This window comes from Pleurodeles waltl, chromosome 2_1 (genome assembly GCF_031143425.1).
Source record: "Pleurodeles waltl isolate 20211129_DDA chromosome 2_1, aPleWal1.hap1.20221129, whole genome shotgun sequence".
Lineage (NCBI taxonomy): Eukaryota > Metazoa > Chordata > Amphibia > Caudata > Salamandridae > Pleurodeles > Pleurodeles waltl.
Genome location: NC_090438.1, coordinates 779725289 through 779744219, shown reverse-complemented (window position 1 = coordinate 779744219; position 18931 = coordinate 779725289). Strand labels below are relative to the sequence as shown.

Genomic DNA, 18931 nt, shown 5'->3' with positions numbered 1-18931 from the left:
CAGGCTGGGATATGGTGGCATGTTCCCTGGTGAAGTGGAGAGAAAGGGATTGGACCAGCGTGAAGAAGTGTACCAACTCCTCCAGGAATTAGATTGTGGGGCCAGTCCCCTCTGCTCCCTCAGGTAAACCCATCATGCGGATGTTGTTGCGACAGGCTCAGCCCTCCGCATCCTCGCATCTGTTCCAGGTGTAGCACTCTGTCCGCTAGGTTTTGAGTTGCCCATTCGTGAGTTGCGATTTGTGGTTGTAGCTCGGCAATCTGAGTTCCGTTTCCAAGACCTCTGTAGTAAGTTTTCGGTGGCATCTTGTAGGAGTCCAAATTCTTCTCAGATTTCTTTGATGCACAGCTCAACTGAGGTGCGTGAGGATTCAATTGCTTGCAAGATGGAGTTTAGTTTGGGTGTTGGGTCAGGGGAAGCTGCTAGAGGTTGAGAGTCAGTTTCCCACTCTGGGGGTGAAGAGTGGCTTGATAGACAGGTGCGAGGGAGTTTTGTCTTCTGCCGTCCCACTGGAGCGGCGAGGGGTTGCCCCAGGCAACTCCCTGGTTGTCAATTAGGACTGTGGCAGCTGGTATTTCTTGTTGATGCTAGGTGGGTGAAGTTGTGTCTGTGCTGTTAGTGTTGACCACTAAGGTTGGTGCCAACAGACTCCAGAGTGGGGCAGATGGCAGATCGCTGTTCTTTACATGTCCTGGTGCTGTTTGGCCAGTGCGCAGTGGGTTATCCCCCCAGTGTTTGTAATGCAAGCGAAGGTGGATGTATCTTGCCTGTGGCAGGAAAATCGTACATTAAGCTGGGGACCTTTTCCCGCAGAACGCCTATGCAGGGTGATGCAAGGGGTGCTTAAGTATCAAGGGGCAGCCTTTCTTTTTGTCCAGGATGGTCACACCAGTCAGCCAGTGATGTGCTATTCAGTGCCCTTTGGCAGGGCCAGCGTGGTGGGGCCAGTGTTGTGATTCAGCTTCTGCAGGCGGGGGAGTTAGCAGTGGGCCTCCACTCCCTCTCCATCTATGTCCTATGATGTGAAGCATGGAGGACTGTAGGAGGAGCAGTTGTGTCCCTCTTGATAAGAGTGCTTGGTTAGCCCCCTCAGCATGTATATGGTGGGGTCAAGGTTAGACAACTTCTCGCTGAGGGGCTGGATGCATGACGGCTGCACGCCAATTGCGGGCCCAGCACAGTGCAGAGTTGGTGGGCTGTAAGGTCTAATAGTACTCACTGTTGGTGTGGGCTTGAGCGATACCAGTCTGGAGGGTTTTCCCTCTCTGACATCTACGGTCCCTGGAGGCTGTTTAACCCAAAAGTATAGTTCTTTGTAGTTGGGTTTGGGTGAGCGATTCCTGGCTCCAATGGACCTCCTCGCTGTTTTCATGGCCAGTGCAGTTGGCAGCCAGGCCAGGCCGCGGTTGCCTCTGGATGTGCCACCATATGGGGCCTGATGCCAAACCCTCTCACGTGCACAAATGCCTGTTCCTGGTATGTGGTTGCTACCGGGCTGCAGGCAGAGAGGAAGTTCAGGTTACCCGCGCTGGACTAAGCTATGTTTGGGTCCTCACGGTCCACGCACCCCCTCACACGCAGGGGTGAACTTCACTGTCGGCAGGGATGGCCTGGGCCAGAGGGAGTCCATGGGTCACACCTGCACTTCCCAGGGATTCTGGTCCCTGCCTGCGAGTGTATAAGTGCTGCTTTTCAGGCTCAAGGAAGGCTGCTAAACTCATGAGCTCGGCTAGAGGGGGGACGTTGGGTGGTAGGAAATTTGTGCCTGTGCGGTGATCCCACACAAAAATGTGGGGAGAATTTTTTCTTTTTTTTAGCTAAATGTGAGGTTTGCAGAGGATTATGGGTAAGAAACGCTGAGGGATCCATGCAAGTCACACCTCCCTGGACTCCCTCGGGTGTCTAGTTTTCAGAAATGTTTGGGTTTGGTACGTTTCCCGATACGGCTTCTGAAGCCAGGACCAAAAACTCAGGTGCCCCGCCTCCCACAAAAACAGGTAGTTTTGTATTTGATAATTTTTATGTGTCCATGGTGTTTTGGGGTATTTTCTTTTGCGGGCACTAGGCCTACACACACAAGTGAGGTACCAGTTTTATCAGGAGACTTGGGGTGAATAATGGGTGGAAGGAAATCTGTGGCTTCTCTCAGATTCCAGAACTTTCTATCACCAAAATGTGAGGAAAAACGTTTTTTGGGCCAAATTTTGAGGTTTGCAAAGGATTCTGGGTAACCGAACCTGATGAAAGCCCCACAAATCACCCCATCTTGGATTCCCCTAGGTGTCCAGTTTTCAAACATCCACAGGTTTGGTAGGTTTCCTAGGTGCCAGATGAGCTAGAGGTCAAAATCCACAGCTAGGCCCTTTCTTAAAAAACACTACCGATTTCAATGTAAAAATGTAATGTGTCCATGTTGAGTTTCCTGTTGCGGAATTAGGCCTGCCCACATAGGTGAGGTACCATTTTTATCGGGAGACTTGGGGGAACACAGAATAGAAGAACAAGTGTTGTTGTACCTAGTCTTTCTCTACATTTTTTCCTTCCAAATGTAAGACAGTGTGTAAAAAAATTATTTGAGAACTGCCCATTAATTCACGTGCTAGAATGGGCATCCCGGAATACAGAAATGTGGAAATAACCACTGCTTCTCAACACCTTATCTTGTGCCCATTTGGGAAAATACAAATGTTTCCTTGATACCTATTTTTGACTCTCTACATTTCACCAAATGAATTGCTGTATACCCGGTATACAATGAAAACCTGTTCCAAAGTGCAGCGCCTTTATTGGCCCTGGGTACCTAGGGTTCTTGATGAACCTACAAGCCCAATATATACCCGCAACCAGAAGAGTCCAGCAGACTTAACTGTATATTACTTTTGAAAATCTGACATTGCAGGAAAAAGTTAGAGTAAAACGAGGAGAAAATGGCTTTTTTCACCTCAATTTCAATATTTTTATTTATTTCAGTTATTTTCTGTAGGAAACCCTTGTAGGATCTACATAAAAGACCCCATGGTGAATTCAGAATTGTGTCTACATTACAGAAATGTTTAGCTTTCCGGGATCCAGCACTGGTATCATACCCATTTCTGTCACTAACTGGAAGGAGGTTAAAAGATGGTGATTGTAGCGCCGCAAACCCTTTGTTGATGCCATTTTCGGGGGGAAAAATACAAGCCTTCTTCTGCAGCCATTTTTTCCCTTTTTAAGTAATAAAAAAAACGAAATTGTTGCTGTATTTTTGCTAATTTCTTGGTCTCCTCCAGGAGAAACCACAAACTCTGGGTCCCTCTAGAATCCCTAGGATGTTGGAAAAAAGGATGCATATTTGGCATGTGTAGCTTATGTAGACAGAAAGTTATGAAGGCCTAAGCGCAAACTGGCCCAAATAGCCAAAAAAAGGCCTAGCACCGAAGGGGTTAAGAATGCAGTTTAAGTTATTTGATGGTAACTTAAAGGATAGTGTGTAGGCCACGATTATGGCAGACATTCTTTTAAGTGAAGGTTTAATAGCAGGTTTGAGTAAAGATCAATGTTAGGGACATGGACAGTTGGAAGGTACGGTTATGGAAAAAGGTTTAAGGACTGGGTTGGACACATATTTCAGGTCTGGCAAAGCCTTTCTTCTAGGCAGCCAATTTAGAGGTTACATTTAGCAGTGAAAGGGAAGCAGCAGATTTACAGTTATGATTAAAAACAAAGGGATGAAGAAAGGAATGTTTAAAGTTCTAGATTAATTTCTCACCACTGTTTTTAATTTATCTGGATTTTCCATGCTGAGTAGATATTTTGCCACTAAAGTTTATACCTAAAGTTCAGGGGTTGTATAGCTCTCTTTCTGCTTGCATGTTTTTGATGACTACTCGTTCCTAAAGACTAACAATATAGGCACACGGCCATCCGTAGGTTAGGTGAGTATGTATTGCAACCCTAAAACTTTGTATTGTACGCCAGCTCATCTACTTGCCTTCACTGCCAAGCACACCTATACCCAAGTACTAATTCTATTTTAGTGTGCTTTGTGTTATATCTGTCAGTTTTTTTAAAATTTATTTATTTAGAAAAAACTAGTTTTTACCTGAGATTTTTCAATTTCAAACAAAACTGATTGAACACAGATTGAAAAATCTCTGGTGTCTAACCACAAAATACTAATATTAACCATTAGCAGATGATGGGTGCCGGCACCACACCTGCTTTTGGATCTGTGTTGAAGTTTATTGCTCCAGACAAGACTAATGGAGTACCATTACTGTAAGGAAATGCCTCCTTGGCATGGTTACCCCCTGACTTTTTGCCTTTGCTGATGCTATGTTTTGAATTGAAAGTATGCTGAGGCCTGCTAACCAGGCCCCAGCACCAGTGTTCTTTCCCTAACCTGTACTTTTGTATCCACAATTGGCACACCCTGGCATCCAGATAAGTCCCTTGTAACTGGTACCTCTGGTACCTCTGGTACAAAGGGCCCTGATGCCAAGGAAGGTCTCTAAGGGCTGCAGCATGTCTTATGCCACCCTGGAGACCCCTCACTCAGCACAGACACACTGCTTGCCAGCTTGTGTGTGCTGTGAGAACAAAATGAATAAGTCGACATGGCACTCCCCTCAGGGTGCCATGCCAGCCTATCACTGCCTATGCAAGTATAGATAAGTCACCCCTCTAGCAGGCCTTACAGCCTAAGGAAGGGTGCACTATACCATAGGTGAGGGCACCAGTGCATGAGCACTGTGCCCCTACAGTGTCTAAGCCAAACCTTAGACATTGTAAGTGCAGGGTAGCCATAAGAGTATATGGTCTGGGAGTCTGTCCAACACGAACTCCACAGCACCATAATGGCTACACTGAAAACTGGGAAGTTTGGTATCAAACTTCTCAGCACAATAAATGCACACTGATGCCAGTGTACATTTTATTGTGAAACACATCCCAGAGGGCACCTTAGAGGTGCCCCCTGAAACTGTATCCAACTATCTGTGTAGGCTGACTGGTTCCAGCAGCCTGCCACACTAGAGACATGTTGCTGGCCCCATGGGGAGTGCGCCTTTGTCACTCTGAGGCCAGTAACAAAGCCTGCACTGGGTGGAGATGCTAACACCTCCCCCAGGCAGGAGCTGTAACACCTGGCGGTGAGCCTCAAAGGCTCACCCCTTTGTTCCAGCACCGCAGGACACTCCAGCTAGTGGAGTTGCCCGCCCCCTCCGGCCACGGCCCCCACTTTTGGCGGCAAGGCCGGAGAAAATAATGAGAATAACAAGGAGGAGTCACTGGCCAGTCAGGACAGCCCCTAAGGTGTCCTGAGCTGAAGTGACTAACTTTTAGAAATCCTCCATCTTGCAGATGGAGGATTCCCCCAATAGGGATAGGATTGTGACCCCCTCCCCTTGGGAGGAGGCACAAAGAGGGTGTACCCACCCTCAGGGCTAGTAGCCATTGGCTACTAACCCCCCAGACCTAAACACGCCCTTAAATTTAGTATTTAAGGGCTTCCCTGAACCTAAGAATTTAGATTCCTGCAACTACAAGAAGAAGAGGACTGCTGAGCTGAAAGACCCCTGCAGAAGAAGAAAAGAAGACACCAACTGCTTTGGCCCCAGACCTACCGGCCTGTCTCCTGCCTTCTAAAGAAACCTGCTCCAGCGACGCTTTCTCAAGGACCAGCGACCCCTGAATCCTCAGAGGACTGCCCTGCTTCAAGAAAGACAAGAAACTCCTGAGGACAGCGGCACTGCTCCAAAAGAACTGCAACTTTGTTACAGAGGAGCAGATTTAAAACCCCTGCAAATCCCCGCAAGAAGCGTGAGACTTGCAACACTGCACCCGGCGACCCCGACTCGACTGGTGGAGAACCAACACCTCAGGGAGGACCCTCCGGCGACTCCGAGACCGTGAGTAACCAAAGTTGTGCCCCCTGAGCCCCCACAGCGACGCCTGCAGAGGGAATCCCGAGGCCCCCCCTGACCGCGACTGCCTGAACCTAAAGTCCCGACGGCTGGAAAAGACCCTGCACCCGCAGCCCCCAGCACCTGAAGGAACGGAACTTCTGTGCAGGAGTGACCCCAGGAGGCCCTCTCCCTTGCCCAGGTGGTGGCTACCCCGAGGAGCCCCCCCCTTGCCTGCCCGCACCGCTGAAGAGACCCCTTGGTCTCCCATTGAAACCTACAGAGAACCCGACGCTCGTTTGCACACTGCACCTGGCCGCCCCCGCGCTGCTGAGGGTGTACTTTTTGTGTGGACTTGTGTCCCCCCCCCCCCCCCGGTGCCCTACAAAACCCCCCTGGTCTGCCCTCCGAAGACGCGGGTAGTTACCTGCTGGCAGACTGGAACCGGGGCACCCCCTTCTCTCCATTGAAGCCTATGTGTTTTGGGCACCTCTTTGACCTCTGCACCTGACCGGCCCTGAGCTGCTGGTGTGGTAACTTTGGGGTTGCTCTGAACCCCCAACGGTGGGCTACCTTGGACCCAAAACTGAGACCTGTAAGTGATTTACTTACCTGCTAAAACTAACAATACTTTACCTCCCCCAGGAACTGTGAAAATTGCACTGTGTCCACTTTCAAAACAGCTATTTGTGTTTTATGTGAAAAGTATATATGCTACTGTAATTATTCAAAGTTCCTTAAGTACTTACCTGCAATACCTTTCAAATGAGATATTACATGTAGAATTTGAACCTGTGGTTCTTAAAATAAACTAAGAAAAGATATTTTTCTATAACAAAACCTATTGGCTGGATTTGTCTGAGTGTGTGTTCCTCATTTATTGCCTGTGTGTATGTACAACAAATGCTTAACACTACTCCTTTGATAAGCCTACTGCTCGACCACACTACCACAAAATAGAGCATTAGTATTATCTCTTTTTGCCACTATCTTACCTCTAAGGGGAACCCTTGGACTCTGTGCATACTATTCCTTACTTTGAAATAGTGCATACAGAGCCAACTTCCTACAATTACAAACACCAGATTTTGCAAACTAGCATAAAATTGAGTAGGATAACCTATCAACCCCTACAAGTGACTGATCCAGTTCTGAAGCCCCACAGCAAAATCTCCTTTTTCAGTCTGGTGCTGCAAATATTCTCTATACGTCGAACACAAGATCTTATCCCAGTAAGATCACTCGTGACAAAATAACTAGTCCACAGCAGGCTGAACATCTGCAAGTGCCCTAAAAAATCATAGGCAAATACCATCCTCAAAATACCAATAGTTGTATGTCAAACAATGTGAGCTCCTTCAAAATTCCACAAAGCACTCCTCTCCATCCTCACATTCGCCCGTAGTGAAAAGATGTAATTGTGTCTTTTAGTACAAACACCATGGCTTGTTTTAAGTCAGACAGTCATTATGAGCATTCTCCTGTAAAGGTGAAAAAGTCTTAATTCTTCGACCAGTGATTGGAAGTGTCAGCTCGCTGTGTAGGCTAGCAATCTTATTTAGAGGATTGAAAAGGAATGAGCACAGCCAATATGAAGATGCCTTTCAAGTGCTTGCGGACATTAGAAAAATGTTGGAAATTAATATGCTGATTTTGGGGCAGATTAAAATCTGATAGCTACAGCCCATAATTTCACATCCTTTCATTCTCTTGAAATGTGCTTCATGTAAACTGGAGGAGACCAGCAAAACAGGTTTATTAGCTATATGTAATTACATTGCACAAAAAACAACCACTGATCACAAAAGCGGTCACAAAATGGAAAATCCATGAAGGACTGCAAGTAAGGCAACAGTTAACAGTGAAAACCACACTGGGAAGCACAGCACATCCAGCACAATTACTGACCAACCTTTTTCCTTGAATGAAATTCAGTTGCATCCAAAAAACTTCTTTCCGGGGTCTAAAACAAATTAATAAAGAGATGAGTAAACATCACAGCCAAAATTTCAAATCTGTAATAGAATAGTGATTGGAGTGCATACAAATCTGGCAGATAGTCTAGTATAGGCTTGAAAGGTACAAAAAAAACTCATCTTTATTCATATCCAACATCACCAAGAATGAAGTAGATAGGCGAGTGCAAAATACAAAGAAAATGAAGTTGAGAATAAAATCAACTGTTACCTTCAACCACCATAATTATCGGTATACAACTTTCGTCAAAATTCCTTCTTCCTTAAGCAACTGGTTTAGGTCTCCTGTGGAGGCAGAAGTAGGCGCCCACCAAGATGGCCTCACCCTGCTGAAGGTCATATAAGGCATTGTTCTCTTGGGGCCCGCTGACAGTATGGGGGTCAAGTGACCCACGCTGGCTGAAGGGGAGAAGTGTTACACCTCTGAGCCCCCACGAGCTGCTGATAGATGACAATGGATGCTGTTTATGGCCCGCCCGCTGTGAGGAGTAAGGTGCCAACTGGCAGCTGTGATCTTGCAGATGCTCTCCTGCCCCCTGGAACCTGGATTGGCCTCCTCCACATCAGAGCTAAAGCAGCCAGCTAGAGACCACTATATGGGTCTTCACTCTGCACCTTAATGATGAGCTGGGGGCCCAGGCCACGCTCACTTAGTGACAGCCTGAGGCCCAGGCTCCTTTGGGCACAACATAAATTGGGTCTGGCGGTACTGCTGCTCCACTTTTCTCAACCATTACAATTTCAGCGCACACAGGGTATGGTCCTGCTCCACAGGATCGAACAGACTTCCCTGCCTGATCGCTGCCCGTGTTCTCTGCCACCAACAGGCCAGAAACATCACAAAGGCACAAAGCACCCTCCGACCCAGTAGCTCTTCAACAGCTACTGTATCTCCATTTTGGCAGACACCTCTTTGGTCACCAACACTAGGTGCAAGACGTTTCTCGTCCTACAGCCCAGACTTCAGCATTATGATGTTAAATATGGACTGCTAGACCCAGCAGATATGCTGGTCACATCCAACCAAAAGACCAGGGAGTTCACTGACCTATGCAGCTTGGAATCGTTCTTGAATACCTTTGAGGCCTCCTCTATGGATACAGCGGCACCCTCAGATGTCCCATAAGACCCACCTACAGACAGGACCGCATCGTCTCTTTGTCACTCACACCTATGACATCACCACTCCCCAGCCCTGAGGCACCAGGAATCAGATCATGGTGGTGAAAGCTCTGAGCAGGGACTGAGATATCTTGCTCACCCCTCAAGCAATCTCCAGTTGCCGGAATAGATGAGGAGCCTGTCCCTTAATGGACTTACTAAGAAACTCTCCACAGCATTATTTAGGATGCACCCAAGGCATGGAACCATTCCTCTATGGGATACAACTTACTTATCCTCCGAACTGGGCAGATCCTATGTTCCTGTTTGTCCATGGGTCTGTCGACACACTGGTGCAAATCTTCCCTCTGCTAGCCAGATGCTGCTCCCTTAATGGATGAGCGAGCACTCCCCGTTGTGATGTTTAGAGGTCCACACTACCAGTGGTGGAAAGCCTATTCGTAGACTCTCCTCTTATGCACCCTCTTTGTGCCCCCCATTAAAAGCAGGGAGAGTTGTCCTTACACCTCCCTCCGCCCCAGCCTCCACTACATTTTTCTCCACCCCTTCATTTGCCCCCTTTTTACAGAGTACCCAAGACATGGACTGATGAGGAAGGCTGTTGGGTCTTTGCAAAAATAAGCTTCCCTAAGAGAATGCTGGTCCTTGGGTCAATCTATGTACCCAAAGCAGATCAGGACTGCTTTTTGGCAAGCTTCTTTCAGATGCCACTGGCCTTCAAGCGTACTCCTTACTTCTGGGCAGGGACTGGATCATGGCTCCAGATCCATTTCTGAGCCACACATGAGGGCTTGAACCTTGTACTAGGCCAGACAGAGCGATCAAGCATGATCTCCTGTTGGACCTTGCTGTGGTAGGCTTGTGGGGAACCTTCGGCACTCCGCTGACAAGGAATATACTTTCTTCTCTTACCCACATGGCATGACATATAGATTACTTTATACACCAGCACCCACTCTGTCTTTTCAGTTACAAGTGGTGTTATTCAGGATGTGGCTACTATTGATCACAGCATAGTGGGTCTTTGCCTACACCCTTCCTAAATGCAAAAACCCACCGGAGTCACATTAGTTCCCACTTGATGGATAATGACGACTCCATCAACTCAACCTGTACCATCTGAGCTACTGGTAAAGCAACCTTGAAGGGGGTCCTAATGCGAGACACTGCTTTCACCAAACATGGGACTTAAGCGGATCTCTGTCTACAGAAGAGGAAGTGGTGAAGGAACTTAAACTCCAGTACACAACGCCCTGACAACTGCATATCGCAGAGCTCTGAAAATGGCTAAGACATATCTGAATGCCTTCTTTACCGCAAATGCAGAATAAAGCGCTGGTGAAACTAAAATGGTGAAAATATGATGAAGGCAAAAAAGGTAAACAACTGCTTGCCGCCCAACTGAACCAATTGAGTCGCAAATAGTGGTTCCAGCCATCTGAGAGATGTCTGGTGCTCTCCTGACTGATCAATTATAAACAGTGGAACGGTCTGCAATGCTCTATTCGGAACTGTACCACTCAATCAATCACCTCTAACAGACTGATTTGTCTGGCACCAATTTGCATACCCACGCTCACGGATGAGGGACGGGTCTATCTGGAGGGTCATTGCACAAGCCTCGTCCAGTAACAAGGGCAGCACCTGCATCACAGAATCCCACAATGCACAAGTATAGGTCCACAAGATGTGTGATCACAATGCAAGGCCAAACTGGTAGAGGAGAATATCCTCTTAGACTACCTGTCTGGGGAAGCAGTAGGGAATACACTGGGGTTAACCTTGGCCGCCAAAGCCTGCATGGCCACTCTTGGGGGTGGGATGATGCGCAAGGAATGCCAGGTCTCCGGCACAGGGCAATGGTGACAGGCAATTTGTCTACTGACTGGGAACCCCGAATAGGGTTTGGACCAAGTCCCCAGCTGGAGCACTGCAGCAAAAACATTAGTTTTAACTTCCACTGATGGAAGCTGGAGATAAGATATCAGCTGCCTAATTACCTTTGGAAAGGATGCACCCCCCTCAGTAGCTGGGCCATGTGGGGAGACCAAATTAGTGTCTGGAGAGGTGTCCAGCCCACTAGCACCAACCAATTCCTCAAACCAGGTCTCTAAGGTAGAGGATGTGGTGTAACGGCACAAACAGCCAACTTCATAGCTGAGTAAACTAGATTAGAGTCTCTGCTCAATATCCTGTGATTCTGGCAAAATCATTTAATCTTCCCATGACTACAATTCAGTTCCTTGAGACCCTCATGGGTGATTTGTTGCTCTTTACAAATCCTGGATTTATTTTATTAAAGACTGGGCAATAACAATGGGGTGAAAGGTCCCATAATTGGCTTCATCATCCCCCAAGACCATTTCAAATTCACTTCCAGTAGGGCTGTTGTGGTGCCATCTCAGTCTCAGGCAATGTAATATGGTTGCTGTTGTTGTGCAGCATCTGAGATGTTGGTAGCAGCACTGGACTGAAATTATGCAAGGGTCACGGAGCCACAATGAGGCTCAGAACCAGAGTTGGGTAGGATCCAGGAAGGGTTACAGAGGGCCCAACTGGCATCAGGAGAGGACCTGCCAGTCGTAAGCCAGTTGGGACACCTCTTGGCTCCTCAGGGCCAGGAGGCGTGCCAGAGGGAGTTGCTGCCCAAAGATGGACAGACATGGCCAGCAGAATAATGTACAGCAGAGCACCAAAATAAATGGCAGGGTTGACAAAATTATGCAAGAGATATTATTCTGCAAAATACTCCTAACCGCACATTCCTCACCTTAGAATGTTCCTCAGGCATCAGAATGGATCCGGAAAATTTTGAGGTGTATCTTTGCATGCTGGTAGGTGGCACTGACTGCTCCTTGTTGACATAATTCACGCCGGGTGTGTTATGCGTGGTGGCTCTTTAGATACCACCCCATCATGCTGACGTCAGTATCATAGTATTCATTCATTTGTAATTTGACACATGGTTATGTCTGGACAACGTTTTAACCTGATTAGTACCAGTTAAACAACCAAAAATAGAAATAAGCAACTGAAAGATGACCGCCTAACCTTTACAAAGGGCTGTCCACAGTGCATGAAGACATGCTACCATATTTTTTGTCAATTTTGATCTGCCTGAACTAGAAATAAATTGTTTCTTTGTTACAATCTGCAGATTATGCAGCTGACAGTGGCTTATGTGACAAATGCGGCAAAACCATAATTAAGTGAAAAAAGCTGCAGCCACAGAATCACATGAACTCCTTACGTTTGGGAAGGAATTACTCTGGCTTTAAGGATTCAAGGGAAGATGTGGAGTAGGGTTCGGTGCTGGCTCTGCAAGAGGCAGGCAGAAGTGGGGCCTACAGGCACAACTGTCCAGGTACTTGGAGAGATGCAGTCCAGTCTAATGATACTTTGACTTACCCAACAACAACTTGGGCTTCGAGGACAACCAATTAAAAGAACAGCTCAAGGAACGGGCCAGAGATCTTACGCAGGACTGGACTCTTCCAGGAGACCAGGAGTAACTCAGGTTCTTCCTATGCCACAAGGAACTTCATCTTCTGTTCCAGAATTGCCTTTGTGTGCCTCAACCCCCAATCTCCAAAGGCAAAGTGGGGATCAATCACAGTCATCTGTCGGTTTTGTTGTGGACATTAGCATATTTGAAGCAACTGAAAAAACTGTGACAAAAGTATCGAAAATATTAGTCATAAAGTACCCATGGAAGCTTCCCAGATCAACTGTAGGGGCAGAAAGAAAGGAACTAACGTCAGCATGATGGGGTGGTATCTAAAGAGCCACCACGCATAACACACCCAGCATGAATGATGTAAACGAGGATTAGTCAGTGCCGCCTACCAGCATGCAGAGATACACCAAGATTTTCCGGATCCAGTCTGATGCCTGAGGAACATTCTAAGGTGAGGAATGTGCGGTTAGGAGTATTTTGCAGAAACAGACAGTGACACCTCTGTACCAAGCATGGGTGGAACAGTGCAAAAACCTCCGATTAGCCTTAACAGATGGGCCCTTGATATTAACAAGACCATTAATTACAAAGGCCAAGGCGGCATACCAGTCAATGCCCCAAGGATATACCAGTATGCACAATTTCAGATAATTAATGCACTTTATATACAGGGACTATATTACACCCAAAAGAATAAAAACACTTTTCCCTGATGTAAGGGAATGCCTCCTTGGCATGGTTACCCCCTGACTTTTTGCCTTTGCTGATGCTATGTTTTTAACTGAAAGTGTGCTGAGGCCTGCTAACCAGGCCCCAGCACCAGTGTTCTTTCCCTAACCTGTACTTTTTGTTTTCACAATTGGCACACCCTGGCATCCAGGTAAGTCCCTTGTAACTGGTACCCCTGGTACCAAGGGCCCTGATTCAAGGGAAGGTCTCTAAGGGCTGCAGCATAATCTTATGCCACCCTGGGGACCCCTCACTCAGCACAGACACTGCTTGCCAGCTTGTGTGTGCTGGTGAGGACAAAACGAGTAAGTCGACATGGCACTCCCCTCAGGGTGCCATGCCAACCTCACACTGCCTATGCAGCATAGATAAGTCACCCCTCTAGCAGGCCTTACAGCCCTAAGGCAGGGTGCACTATACCATAGGTGAGGGCACCAGTGCATGAGCACTGTGCCCCTACAGTGTCTAAGCAAAACATTAGACATTGTAAGTGCAGGGTAGCCATAAGAGTATATGGTCTGGGAGTTTGTCAAATACGAACTCCACAGTTCCATAATGGCTACACTGAAAACTGGGAAGTTTGGTATCAAACTTCTCAGCACAATAAATGCACACTGATGCCAGTGTACATTTTATTGTAAAATACACCCCAGAGGGCACCTTAGAGGTGCCCCCTGAAACCTTAACCAACTACCTGTGTAGGCTGACTGGTTTTAGCAGCCTGCCACACTCGAGACATGTTGCTGGCCACATGGGGAGAGTGCCTTTGTCACTCTGTGGCTAGTAACAAAGCCTGCACTGGGTGGAGATGCTATCACCTCCCCCAGGCAGGAGCTGTAACACCTGGCGGTGAGCCTCAAAGGCTCACCCCCTTTGTTCCAGCACCACAGGACACTCAGGATAGTGGAGTTGCCCGCCCCCTCCAGCCACGGCCCCACTTTTGGCGGCAAGGCCAGAGGAAATAATGAGAACAACAAGGAGGAGTCACTGGCCAGTCAGGACAGCCCCTAAGGTGTCCTGAGCTGAGGTGACTAACTTTTAGAAATCCTCCATCTTGCAGATGGAGGATTCCCCCAATAAGGATAGGAATGTGACCCCCTCCCCTTGGGAGGAGGCACAAAGAGGGTGTACCCACCCTCAGGGCTAGTAGCCATTGGCTACTAACCCCCCAGACCTAAACACACCCTTAAATTTAGTATTTAGGGCTCCCCTGAACCTAGGAAATCAGATTCCTGCAACCTAAGAAGAAGAGGACTGCTGAGCTGAAAAACCCTGCAGAGAAGACGGAGACACCAACTGCTTTGGCCCCAACTCTACCGGCCTGTCTCCCCCCTTCGGAAGAAAACTGCTCCAGCGACACTTTCCCCAGGACCAGCGACCTCGGAATCCTCAGAGGACTGCCCTGCTCTAAAAGGACCAAGAAACTCCCAAGAACAGCGGCCCTGTTCAACAAAGACTGCAACTTTGTTTCCAGAGGAGCAACTTTAAAGACCCCTGCAATTCCCGCCAGAAGCGTGAGACTTGCAACACTGCACCCGGCGACTCCGACTCGACTGGTGAAGAAACAACGCTACAGGGAGGACCCCCAGGCGACTCCAAGACTGAGTAACCAAAGTTGTCCCACCTGAGCCCCCACAGCGACGCCTGCAGAGGGAATCCAGAGGCACCCCCCTGACCGCGACTGCCTGACTCTAAGATCCCGACGCCTGGAAAAGACCCTGCACCCGCAGCCCCCAGGACCTGAAGGATCAGAACTCCAGTGCTGGAGTGACCCCCCAGGAGGCCCTCTCCCTTGCCCAGGTGGTGGCTACCCCGAGGAACCCCCCCCCCCTTGCCTGCCTGCACCGCTGAAGAGACCCCTTGGTTCCTATTACAAACCCGACGCTTGTTTGCACACTGCACCCGGCCGCCCCCGGCGCTGCTGAGGGTGTACTTTCTGTGTGGACTTGTGTCCCCCCCGGTGCCCTACAAAACTCCCCTGGTCTGCCCTCCAAAGACGCAGGTACTTACCTGCTGGCAGACTGGAACCGGGGCACCCCCTTCTCCATTGAAGCCTATGTGTTTTGGGCACCACTTTGAACTCTGCACCTGACCGGCCCTGAGCTGCTGGTGTGGTAACTTTGGGGTTGCTCTGAACCCCCAACGGTGGGCTACCTTGGACCCCAATTTGAACCCCGTAGGTGGTTTGCTTACCTGCAAGAACTAACAATAACTTACCTCCACTAGGAACTGTGAAAACTGCACTGTGTCTAGTTTTAAAATAGCTATATGTGTTTTATGTAAAAAGTATATACGCTATTGTGATTATTCAAAGTTCCTAAAGTACTTACCTGCAATACCTTTCATTTGAAGTATTACATGTAAAATTTGAACCTGTGGTTCTTAAAATAAACTAAGAAAAGATATTTTTCTATACAAAAACCTATTGGCCTGGAATTGTCTGAGTGTGTGTTCCTCATTTATTGCCTGTGTGTATGTACAACAAATGCTTAACACTACTCCTTTGATAAGCCTACTGCTCGACCACACTACCACAAAATAGAGCATTAGTATTATCTCTTTTTGCCACTATCTTACCTCTAAGGGGCACCCTTGGACTCTGTGCATACTATTCCTTACTTTGAAATAGTGCATACAGAGCCAACTTCCTACACTTGTGCAGCAGTGGGGTACAAAACTTTGCATTTGCTGGACTACTCAGCCAATACCTGATCACACGACAAATTCCAAAAATAATGGGACAAGTGTAGAAGGCCTGAGGGATACAGGTGCCAGTGTCACCATGGTGACAGAGAAACTGGTTTCCCCTGGTCAATACCTGGCTGGACAAACTTATCCAGTCACCAATGCTGACAATCAAACTAAAGTACATCCCATGGCTATGGTAACTTTAGAGTGGGGAGGGGTCAATGGCCTGAAACAGGTGGTGGTCTCCTCAAATATCCCAGTAGACTGTTTGCTTGGAAATGACCTGGAGTCCTCAGCATGGGCTGAGGTAGAACTGAAAACCCATGCAGCCATGCTGGGTATCCCTGAACTGGTGTGTGTCAAGACAAGGGCACAGTGCAAGGCTCAGGGTGAAAAAGTAGAGCTGGAGTCTGGAAAAAGGGCCCAGCCTACCAAGAGGAAAGGAAAGACAACTGGGAAACCAGCTGCAACACAACAACAAAAAGAGAACCTCTCTTCTCAGGAAGAAGTTCTGCCCTCTGAGGGAACTGAGCCTATGGAGCTAGAACCTTATCAGGTTGAGCTCTTAGGCCCAGGGGGACCCTCAAGGGAGCAGTTGTGTAAGGGGCAAGAAACCTGTCCCTCTCTTGAAGGCCTTAGGCAGCAAGCTCCTGAAGAGTCCAATGGCAAGAAAACTGGAACACATAGGGTCTATTGGGAAGATGGGCTCCTGTACACTGAGGCAAGAGATCCCAAACCTGGTGCCACTAGGAGAGTGTTAGTGCCTCAGGAGTTCAGAGAGTTCATACGGACCTTAGCCCATGATATTCCCCTTGCTGGGCATTTGGGCCAACCCAAGAAGTGGGAGAGACTAGTCAACCACTTCTACTGGCCCAACATGTCCCAGAAAGTTAAGGAGTTTTGTGTCTCCTGTACAACCTGTCAAGCCAGTGGTAAGACAGGTGGACATCCAAAGGCCCCCCTCATTCCACTTCCAGTAGTGGGGGTCCCCTTTGAAAGAGTGGGTGTGGACATAGTGGGTCCACTTGAACCTCCCACAGCCTCAGGAAATATGTACATACTAGTAGTAGTGGATCATGCTACTAGGTATCCTGAAACTATTCCCCTTAGTTCGACTACTGCCCCTGCAGTAGCCAAGGCCCTCATTGGTATCTTTACCAGAGTGGGTTTCCCTAAGGAGGTGGTGTCTGACAGAGGTACCAACTTCATGTCAGCATACCTGAAACACATGTGGAATGAATGTGGAGTGACTTATAAATTCACTACACCCTATCATCCACAAACTAATGGCCTTGTTGAGAGATTCAACAAGACCTTGAAAGGCATGATCATGGGGCTCCCAGAAAAACTCAAAAGGAGATGGGATGTCCTCTTGCCATGTCTGCTTTTCGCTTACAGAGAGGTGCCTCAGAAGGGAGTAGGGTTCTCACCCTTTGAACTTCTGTTTGGCCACCCTGTAAGGGGACCACTAGCTCTTGTGAAAGAAGGCTGGGAGAGACCGCTTCATGAGCCTAAACAAGACACAGTGGACTATGTACTTGGCCTTCGTTCAAGGATGGCAGAGTACATGGAAAAGGCAAGTAAAAACCTTGAGGCCAGCCAACAGCTCCAGAAGTTTTGGTATGACCAAAAGGCTGCACTGGTTGAATTTCAACCAGGGAAGAAAGTCTGGGTTCTGGAGCCTGTGGCTCCCAAGGCACTCCAGGACAGATGGAGTGGCCCTTACCCAGTGCTAGAGAAGAAGAGTCAGGTCACCTACCTGGTGGACCTGGGCACTAGCAGGAGCCCCAAGAGGGTGATCCATGTGAACCGCCTTAAGCTCTTCCATGACAGGGCTGATGTGAATCTGTTGATGGTAACAGATGAGGATCAGGAAGCTGAGAGTGAACCTCTCCCTGATCTCCTCTCATCAAACCCTAAAGATGGCTCAGTTGATGGAGTGATATATTCAGACACCCTCTCTGGCCAACAGCAATCTGACTGCAGGGAGGTCCTGCAACAGTTTGCTGAGCTCTTTTCCCTATCCCCTGGTCAGACACACCTGTGTACCCATGATGTGGACACAGGAGACAGCATGCCTGTCAAAAACAAAATATTCAGACAGTGTGACCAAGTTAAGGAAAGCATCAAAGTGGAAGTCCACAAGATACTGGAATTGGGAGTCATTGAGCACTCCGACAGCCCCTGGGCTAGCCCAGTGGTCTTAGTCCCCAAACCTCACACCAAAGATGGAAAGAGATGCGGTTTTGTGTGGACTACAGAGGACTTAATTCTGTCACCAAGACAGATGCCCATCCCATTCCAAGGGCTGATGAACTGATTGATAAATTAGGTGCTGCCAAATTCTTAAGTACCTTTGACTTAACAGCAGGGTACTGGCAAATCAAAAAGGCACCTGGAGCAAAAGAAAAGACAGCATTCTCCACACCTGATGGGCATTATAAGTTTACTGTTATGCCCTTTGGTTTAAAGAATGCCCCTGCCGCCTTCCAAAGGTTGGTGAATCAAGTCCTTGGTTTGGAGTCCTTTAGTGCAGCTTATCTTGACGATATTGCTGTCTTTAGCTCCAGCTGGCAGGATCACCTGGTCCACATGAAGAAGGTTTTGAAGGCTCTGCAATCAGCAGGCCTCTCTATCAAGGCATCCAAATGCCAGATAGGGCAGGGAACTGTGGTTTACTTGGGACACCTTGTAGGTGGAGGCCAAGTTCAGCCACTCCAGCCTAAGATCCAGACTATTCTGGACTGGGCAGCTCCAAAAACCCAGACTCAAGTCAGGGCATTCCTTGGCTTGACTGGGTACTACAGGAGGTTTGTGAAGGGATATGGATCCATAGTGACAGCCCTCACAGAACTGACCTCCAAGAAAATGTCCAAAAAAGTAAACTGGACTGTAGAATGCCAGCAGACCTTTGACACCCTGAAACAAGCAATGTGCAAAGCACCAGTTCTAAAAGCTCCAGATTACTCCAAGCAGTTAATTGTGCAGACAGATGCCTCTGAACATGGGATAGGGGCAGTTTTGTCCCAAACAAATGATGATGGCCTTGACCAGCCTGTTGCTTTCATTAGCAGGAG

The 18931-nt window shown here is 48.0% G+C and overlaps 1 protein-coding gene across 6 annotated transcripts in view; it reads right to left on the bottom strand.

The window, feature by feature from the left end:
* NUP153 (nucleoporin 153) overlaps positions 1 to 18931 on the bottom strand; it is a 630217-nt gene that overhangs the window by 340455 nt on the left and 270831 nt on the right. For all 6 annotated transcript variants that reach the window (XM_069218389.1, XM_069218381.1, XM_069218361.1 and 3 more), the window contains one exon: positions 7795 to 7845. In XM_069218389.1, coding sequence (XP_069074490.1) covers positions 7795 to 7845 — 51 coding nt within the window. The remainder of the gene's footprint in view (positions 1 to 7794; positions 7846 to 18931) is intronic.